The following is an 8988-nucleotide window of genomic DNA, read 5'->3' as shown; positions in this document are numbered from 1 at the left end:
GGGTGGGGAAGGACTCCTGGGTCTGAGGGAGGAGGGGTGGGGAAGGACTCCTGGGTCTGAGGGAGGAGGGGTGGGGAAGGACTCCTGGGTGTGAGGGAGGAGGGGTGGGGAAGGACTCCTGGGTCTGCGGGAGGAGGTGTGGGGAAGGACTCCTGGGTGTGAGGGAGGAGGGGTGGGGAAGGACTCCTGGGTGTGAGGGAGGAGGGGTGGGGAAGGACTCCTGGGTCTGAGGGAGGAGGGGTGGGGAAGGACTCCTGGGTCTGAGGGAGGAGGGGTGGGGAAGGACTCCTGGGTCTGAGGGAGGAGGGGTGGGGAAGGACTCCTGGGTCTGAGGGAGGAGGGGTGGGGAAGGACTCCTGGATATGAGGGAGGAGGGGCCGGGGGCCTGGACCCCTGGGTCTGAGGGAGGAGGGCTGGGGTCTGGACTCCTGGGTCCGAGGGAGGAGAGCTGGGGTCTGGCTTCTGGGTCCGAGGGAGGAGGAGGGTCTGGGGGCAGAAGGGACCTGGGTTCCAGACCTTGGGTGCTGGGGGAAGGAGAAGGGTGAGGGCCCGAGCTCCTGGGTCCTAGGAAGAGGGAGAGGCAGGGGCTGGGGCCTAAAGTGGGTAAATGGCGGGGCGGGGGCGGGGCGGGGTGGGGAGCAGACAGGGTCCTGAGGGCCATTCTTAGTATCTGCAAGTCAGGAGTTTTCGGGAAACCAGAGCCCGGGGCTGGGGGAGGGGCCGGCTTCCCCGCGCGGGCGGGAGGGGTCCCCGTGCCGGCAGGAGGGCCCTGGGGCTCGGGGACTCCGGAGTCCGCCCCCCGACGTGGGCGCACCCAGGTCTGGGCCCCGGCCCCCTGGGACCCCGGCCTGGCCGTCACCCCCCTGGGACCGCGCCCGGCCTGTCCCCAGGACGGTTCCCGGAGCGGGCGCGGCGGGCACCGGACGCGGGTGCCGCCGGCGGGGGCGGGGGGAGGCCGGGAAGGCCCTGGAGGGGTGCCCGGCGCTGGCGCCCTTCCCGGCAGGGAGACCTGCGGCTGCCTGGATGGGGTGAGGGGGGTGGTGGAGGAGAGGGTCTTGGGGACCCAGGTGTTGAGAGGACGAGGTGGGATGGGGAGGGAGGGGCGGGGGAGGGCTTGGGGGGCCGGAGGGGGACGGGGCCAGGGGGCGGGGGGCGGGGGGGCCGCGGGGCGAGGGACCCGGTGAGGAAGACGAGTCCCGCCCCCTTCCCGTCTCCAAAACCCCCTATGAGCCGGAAACTTCCCGCCCCCAAGGAGCGCCAAGCCAATCCGGAGGCTGCCTTCCTGTGGCGTCACGGGTTACCAGGCAGACAACCACACAGCTCCCCGGCCGGCGAGCGGGCAGAGCTGCGGGAGCCAGGAGGGCGGCGCTGCCCCGCCAGCCCCGGGGAGGACAGGAGTCCCAGGAAGGACAGAGACCAGAAAGGGCGGAGGGTGGAGCCAGAGACCCGGAGAGAGCGCGGGGAAAGGAAGGGAAGGGAGAGGACGGAAAGGGCAGCAGGGAGCGGGCGGGGAAGGAGCCCCTTGGTCAGGAAGAGAGGGACAAAATTGGACGGAACCACCAGGTCCTATAGCTCAAGCCCCTTACCCTGGCCCGCAAGGCTCAGCCTGGTCTGGCTCTCAGCGCCTCTTCCATCTCCTCTCTTACCCCCCTCCCTGTCCCGGTGTCCCCGAGGGCCAAGCAGGTCGTGTCCCAGCATTGCTGGCCCTGACAAAGGGTCCCAGGAGGCCTGTCTACCTTGATTTGTTTTGTTTATTTTATTTCATTCCACACTTGGGGTGATGATGGTTTCTGCAGAAGGTACCTCGTTTGCAATGGAGGCCCCAGGGAGGACATCTTGCCACCCCCCCCCCCTCCCACTGCTCTGGCCTCTCCCCAAGGCAGGGGGGCTGTTCTGCTCTTGCTGCTGCCAGCACCCGGCGCCCCTGCAAGGACCTCTTCTCTCTGGGTCCCTGATGCGCCCCCCTCGGCCTCCGCCGGCCATCAGAGGGGGTGCGGTGATTGCAGGAGCTGTATCAAAGGCCTGTCCACGGGGCTGCGAGGGACTGTCACCATCTTCCTCCTCTTCCTCTCCCCTTTCACAGAAGGGACAATGGAGGCCCAGAAGCAGCACGTCTTTGACTCGAGGGCCCCCAGCCACTGAGGCTCAAGGACTGGACTCGGGGCTCAGCCCCAGCCCCTGGCCTGGGGCTTCCAAGCAGAGCAACCACGGCCCATCCAGGCTTCACCCCAGCTGGGTTCACCCAGGGGTCAAAGTGCAGGTGGCTGAGGGTCAAGGCAACTGAGAGAAGCCACCAGGGTATGACAGCCAAGGGGGTTGGTGGCGAACAGGGTCCCATGGGGGGCTGGGGGGGAGCGTGAGGGAGCACCGCCTTGCTCCAGCCTCCACACCCCAAAGCCGGTCGCTGGATTGTGCAACGTTTTAACAGAAGGATTTTGCAAAATCTCCCTCCATTGAAATGTCAGTTAAATTGGATGCCCCTCCAAAAACAAACAAAACTGTGACCCTGAATTAAAGAAAACCCAGCAGGGGGGAGGGGCGGGGGAGGGGGACCTGACTTGCCCCCTGGGTGTGGGGTAAGGAGTCGGTCATCAGTTAGAACTGATGTGGGGGGCTGCCAAGATCACCCAGAAATCAGCTCAGTGGCCAGAATGATCTGCAGAATGTGACTACAGGGGACACCCCAGGAGAGGGAGGGAGGGTTTCCATGACGACTCAGCTGCTAGTGGGGTCCCCATAGGGGGATGTCAGGTGGAAATCCCAGAGAGGGGCATGGATGTGGTTGGAGAATCCCAGGCAGAGGTGGCCCAGACATGACAGGGTTCAATGAGGTGCCCCCCCCCACCTGCAACCTGACAAGTATTTTCAGACATGACGGAAGGATCCCTGAGCCTCCCTAGCTGTGACTGGAGAATTCCAGACACAAAAAAAGTGGTAGCAGGGCGGTTCCAGAGAACTAGGGGATCCCAAAGATGACCGAGGGATTTGGGGGGACAGATAGGACAAGAGTCACAGCTGGGCACAGAGGTCTGAGCTATGGTTAAGGGATCCCGGGGGTCTCGGGCATAACTAGGAGATGTCAGATCTGACAGGAGGGACTCACAGGAGCAGAGCTCCCCCAGATCTTGGACAGGGCCTAGGGCTGCTGGCAGCGCCCCGTCCTGGTGTGAAGATCTGTGGGTTCACCCGCCGCGCCCCCCCCCCATGGGATTGTGGGATCACAGACACACAGCAGTCCCCACTGGCTGGGGTTCTGGAAGCACCAGCCCGCCCCACTCCACACAGACACATAGTCCTGCCACCCAAGCCATGAAGATCCTGGGGACCCTGGACGTGACGCGGGAATCCCAGAGGGGCCCTGGGCAGGGCTTAGGGATTATGGCAGCCCCCCACCCCCACAGTGTGGGGGATCCACGGGTCCTATGACCTAGGGTGAGGGGACAGCAACGTGACACCGGCCTGGTGAGCCCCTGAGAGCCCCCCGGGAGCGCCCCGGCTCAGGCCCGGCGGGCGGCCGGCAGCAGCGCAATGTCAAACTGGTAGGTGAGCTTGCGCTTGACCTTGCGGATCTCGCCGGTCTTGGCGTAGTTGCGCAGCGCGCGGGCCAGCTTCTGGTAGGTCATGCGCTTGCGGTTGCCCTTCTGCTGGCCCCAGCGGCGCGCCAGCAGCTCCTTGTGCTTGGACGAGAACTGGAAGACGCCGGCGCCCGGCTCCACCCACCACACGCACTCGCGCATGTCGCCGCGGGTCAGCAGCCCGAGCAGGAACTGGTACAGGCGCAGCTTCTTGCGGGCCCCTGCGGAGGGAGGCGGGGTGTCAGGGAGGTGCCCGGCGGCCCGCCCCGCCCCCCCAGCCTCCGTCTCCCCATGGAGAGATTTAGCTGATGGAGACACCTGCCTGGCTCTGTCTGCGCCGCCCTCTCCCTGAAGCTGCCCCCACCCCACCCCCATGGCCCCTCCCTGCTTTCTTTTACAGGATCTGCCCCTGGCCTGAGCTCTGCTCCGTGGCCAGCGCCTAGGAATGAATACATATTGTTGAGCGCATGGATGAGAGAAGCTGTGAAATGGGTTGACAGCGATCCTCAAAGTCTCCCCACAGGGAGCTGACTGGTGGTGGAAAGAGCCCTGGGGTGGGTTTGAGTCAGCCTGGCTCCTCTCCAGCCTCGCCGCCCAGAGGGACTGGGATCCTGGGAGAGGCCACGGGTCCACTGCTGGGCCCCTCAGAGCAGGAGCAGGTGGATATAGCAGGGCACCGGGTCCAAGAACCCCAGCTCTGCCATTTCCCAGCTGTGTGCCCCTGGGGTGATGACGTAACGTCTCTGAGCTGGCATCGCCTCGGCTATACATGAGGCTTCCCTGTGCAGGTATTTCACTTTTACAAGCTCCGTGCCCGGGGCTTTACAATTATGAGCTCATTTCACCTTCACCACAGCCCCATGGGACGGGGGGATGGCGACAACCCATTTTACAGATGGGAAACTGTGGCCCAGACAGAGAAAGTTGCTAAGGACCAATCCCACCTTCCCGGAGGAGGCTGTGCATAACGGATGCCGGGCTCGTGGGCGGAAGCAGGGGCTGACGGGCTGAGGCTGAGACTGGGAGGGTTTCTGTGCTGCTGTGTTGGCGACGGTGGTGAAGCCTCCCTGAGCTCTGGGTCTCTGCCCAGCGCCGTTATCTCACAACATCCTCCTATGAACCCTCCCAAACACGAGCAACAGTCACCGTGACTGTCACCCCTCCGTACAGACAGGAGGGCGAGGCGCAGAGAGGTAGGCAGAGGCCCTTGCCCCGGGCACACAGCCTGGGCCGCCCTCAGAGCTGGGGTGCATAGGACAGGCTTGGGAAGCCACGGCTCTTCAGCCCCCTCCTCCCGCCCCCTGTGGGAGTTCCCTGCCGGACCTGCTCCCACTTACCTGCCTCGGATGCCCCGCCCTCGGGGCCAGCCATGAGGGCCTCGTCCGACTCGCTGTCCGAGACTTCCAGGGCGGGGTTGTCCAGCAAGAGGTCCTCCTCTTCCGACAGCACGGGGCTGGGGTACGGGGCGTACGCCGGGGGGCCCAGGGTCTGCGGAAGGTCAGGGTCACCTGCCGTCCCGTCGAGGGGGGGGCTGCTCTCCCTCCCTCAGCTTCCTCCTCCTGGGCCCTCCCCACTCCGTTTACAGCCTGGGTCGGCTCAGACAGCCATGGTGTGGCCAGGGGACGCCCGGCCACCTCCATGAAAGCCGGCGCCACACGGATGACAGCCACCTGTGCTGCCCCCTGGCTCCCTCTGTCACTGGTTTTGCAGTAATGACAGCGCTCAGCCTCAAAGAGAGGGAAGGAGAGAGGGAGGGAGGGGTTATAATGCATTGGCCCTAATGCAGTGCCTGGCACCCAGCAAACCTCAATCACACGATGGGGGTGTCAGTGATCCCCCTGCCCCTCACCTGGCAGGCGAAGTCCTCCGTGGGGTACGCTGGGAAGCCAGGCCCCGGGGCCTCGAGGCTGGCGGCTGGGTTGAGGCTGCCCACGGGGCTGTAGGTCGAGGATGGCCCATAACAGAGCTGGGCGTCCTGGGGGTGGCTGAAGGTGGCCACGGCTGGGTCGAAGGCTTCGTAGGAGGTGGCGGGCACAGCCGGGACCTCCGTCCAGCCCCACAGGGAGTCTGGGGGAAGGGCACTGAGTCAGAAGCCGGGGGGTGTGGCCTTGGCCCCCTCCCACTGGAAGCGCCAGCACAGGAGGGCCATTGTGGGCCATGCAAATGGCTGACCCCGGGATTTGCATGGGCGAGTGGCCAGGGAGGAAAGGGAGGAGGCTGAGGGCCTGGGCTGACCTCGCCCTGCTGAGCTATGGGACCATTTCCCCCCGGGGCCTCAGCTCCCCATCCGTGAAATGGGCACAAGGGGCGTGTGGGAGGGGTCTGGGCCGGGGTCACTCACCAGGAGCCCCCTCTGAGTCGGAGTAGCCGGGGTGCTTGCAGCTGTCCAAGTCATAGAAGATGCCATCTGGGTACTGCTGGGGGGAGGGGGGAGGAGGAGTCAGCGGGCTGTGAGGAGCCCCACCCCCACCCTGGACCAGCAGGGAGACGTCCACAGGGGCAGGGAGAGGAGGGGAGAGGCCCAGACAGAGAAAGCTGCTAACGGTCAATCCCACAGACACGGGGACTCAAAGAGAGAGAAGCACAGAGAGAGAAAGAGACAGACAGAGACCTGGCGCCAGAGACGGGCAAAGAGAGAGAGACGCACAGAGATACGGAGAGAGGGGACAGACACAACACGGCAGAGGCACGAAGACCCGGAGAGAGACACTGAGCCATGGGCCGCCAGGAGCCCCTCACCTCACGGTGCTCAGTCATCGTCATGAGAATTCCCCGGGCCTCGTCTGCCTGGGTGGCGGGGTAAAGGGTGGGAGCTCTTTTTTGGTCTCAGTGCTGCCTTTACCCACCTCCGCGTCATTGCTTCCATTCATCTCAAGAATCGTCTCGCTTTAGCAATTAAAGACCAAAGCAGGAGACAGACCATCCCCATGCCAGCGATCTCACGCCTGGATTTGCCCAGGAAAACGTCTGTCCACTAAACAGCCTTGCCCAGGAAGACCCAGAGCAGCGTCATGAAAAGCACCAAAGGGGAGCCCTAACCGGTTTGGTTCAGTGGATAGAGCGTCGGCCTGCGGACTGAAGGGTCCCGGGTTCGATTCCGGTCAAGGGCATGTACCTGGGTTGCGGGCACATCCCCAGTAGGGTGTGTGCAGGAGGCAGCTGATGGATGTTTCTCTCTCATCGATGTTTCTAACTCTCTATCCCTCTCCCTTCCTCTCTGCAAAAAATCAATAAAATGTATTAAAAAAAAAAAACACCAAAGGGGAGACAGCCCCAGCGGTCATGGACGGGGGAATGGACACATGAGGTGGTGGTGGGGGGGTGGAGTACATACAGCAAGGAAAAATCCGGCGCCTGACACGCACTCGATGTTGAGCAAAGGAAGCCAGGCCTCAAAGGGCACACTCTATGATTCACTCTACGGAAAGTTCAAAACCAGGCAAAACGAATACGTGGTGGAAACGTCGGAGCGGGTATCGAGGGAGAAGGCCGCGGGTATTCCGGGGTGACGGAGCGCGGGGGTCTCGGCTGGTTAGTGGTCGCGCAGGTGTGTGCCGGGTCAGCCCTCACTGCGCGGCACACAAGATGTGTCATTTGCCCGACACAAGTTATGCCTCCATTTTTTTTTTAAAAAAAGCAAAACTCGTCATGTGGGGGAGGTAGGGGCCCCAGAGGGGGTGTCTTTCGGGGCCATGAGTAAGGCTTTATTTCTCGGACTGGACTGCGGGTTTTAGGTCGAGTATCGTGTGTCTCATCTATTACAGGCTACATTTTTGAAAATATAAAGCAGAGAAGAGAAGGGAAGAGGGAGGAATAGATTTGCTGACTGTGGGCTGGACAGAGAACGAGATAGAAAGGCAAAGATACAAAGAACGCCCCCCCCCCCCCCCCCACACACACACCCGGAGCCCGAGAGGAGAGAGACATTGGAGAGACATCTGTGATGAGTGGCTGGAGGGTGGTGGCGGGAGACACTGAAAGTAAAAAAGACAGAGTGACAGGAAGGAGCAGAAAGGAAACTGAGGCAGGGAGGTCACAGTAGGCCATGTGGGTCCCCCCCTCCGCCCTGCCTTGGCCCCCAGGGCCTCAACTTACCAGACAGCTGAAGTGGGGCCCGTCGAGCCTGGAGGGGGAGAGACACAGGGGCATGTCAGGGTGCCTGCAGCCACCTGAGGTTCGCAGTGGCTGGGGGGCCGTCGGGGAGAGGCGGCTGCAGCTGTGACCACCACGGCCGTCTGCTGTGTGTTCGTGTGGGAGACCAGCCCCCCACTCCCTCACTGGTGCAGGAAGTGGGGGTGGGAGCCAGGCAAATGTCCCCCGTCCCCTGGGATTTGCATAGGCAGGGGCTGGGGGGGGGGGTAGGGAAAGTGAGGGAGAGAAAGTCCCCAGGGAGATGAGGGTGCCCGCGGGCGGGTGGGGGCAGGGAGGGGCCTCCCTTAGCCAGTCTGTCTAATGGGTCCACCTTGGACCAGGGGAGCTACGGGGAGACGCAGAGACCCAGCGAGGGCGAGTGAGAGCGGGGAAGGGAGAGAGGTATGGAGCCGTCCGCGCTCAGATGCAGAGGTATTTACTGAGCCCCGGAGATAGAGGGATGGGGTGGGGGAGAGATGGGGGACAGGAGAAGTAAGACAGGTGGACAGAGAATTGGAAAGAGGCTGAGACAGAGGGAGCGAGAGGCAAAGGAGACCCTGAAACACAAGGCGGAGGCAGAACACAGAGAGAGCAGACACAGGGAGCGGGGGACCCGGGGGGGCCCGGGGGACAGGGTGGAGGGCCCTGGAGATGTCGGAGGGGAGTGGGTGGGTGGGTGGGAGGCCAGCCTCCCAGGAGAGGTCTGTGGGGTCCAGGGGGAGACAGGAGGAGGATGGAGGAGAGAATCAGAGGTGGGAGGGAAGAGAGACCCAGAGGGGCGGGCGTGAGCGTGGACACCCCCCAGTGAGGCTGTCAGCCGAGACCACCGCTGGGGGAGGCCTGGCAGAGGGGCAGGGGGTGGGGGGCCGGGGTCCCGTGTGCAGGTTTAGGGGCCCCACTCACTGTGCAGCCTCCAGGGCGAGCATGGCGGTGCCGGGCTGTGTTCACTGCCGGTGGCAGCCGCCACCCCTATTTATACCTTGGCCCGGCCCCCTGGGGGCAGGGGTGCCTGAGCTCAGCCCTCCTGGAAAATCCCCTCAGGGAGGGGGCCAGGGGAGGGGGCTGGATTGCACAACCTCTGGGTCACGTGGTGGGGAGGGCGGGCCCGGGAGCTGGCTGGATTTGGGGATCCCCACAGTTGGGAGCAGGGGTAACCCTGAGGGGTGGAGAGGAGCTGGACTTGGGGGACCCTAAAAGGGGTCATTGGCCAGTGAAGTGGGGGTCAAAGCAGGGGGGCGTGTCCCTGAGGAAAACCCAGGCCCAATGCGGATGAGGGACCCTA

General features: G+C 63.8%; 1 protein-coding gene across 3 annotated transcripts; it reads right to left on the bottom strand.

Moving 5' to 3' along the window:
- Positions 1-3497: 3497 nt before the first annotated feature.
- Positions 3498-7724, bottom strand: SPIB (Spi-B transcription factor; the record flags this gene model as incomplete). 3 transcript variants are annotated; one of them, XM_081107839.1, is made up of 5 exons in its annotated part: positions 3498-3796; positions 4913-5063; positions 5425-5642; positions 5917-5989; positions 7671-7724. In XM_081107839.1, the coding sequence occupies 5 exons, from the start codon at positions 7722-7724 to the stop codon at positions 3498-3500; spliced, it is 795 nt and encodes a 264-aa protein (XP_080963965.1). The 3 variants fall into 3 exon arrangements, with proteins under 3 accessions (XP_080963965.1, XP_080963966.1, XP_080963967.1); XM_081107840.1 differs by lacking the exon at positions 7671-7724 and having other exon boundaries at positions 4913-5028; positions 5917-5982; XM_081107841.1 differs by lacking the exons at positions 5425-5642; positions 7671-7724 and having other exon boundaries at positions 5917-5982.
- Between the last annotated feature and the right edge of the window lie 1264 nt (positions 7725-8988).

Source organism: Myotis nattereri (assembly GCF_964212035.1).
Source record: "Myotis nattereri genome assembly, chromosome: 15".
In the NCBI taxonomy this organism is placed as follows: domain Eukaryota; kingdom Metazoa; phylum Chordata; class Mammalia; order Chiroptera; family Vespertilionidae; genus Myotis; species Myotis nattereri.
Note: the sequence above shows the minus strand (reverse complement) of the source record. Positions and strands in the feature narration are given on the sequence as shown.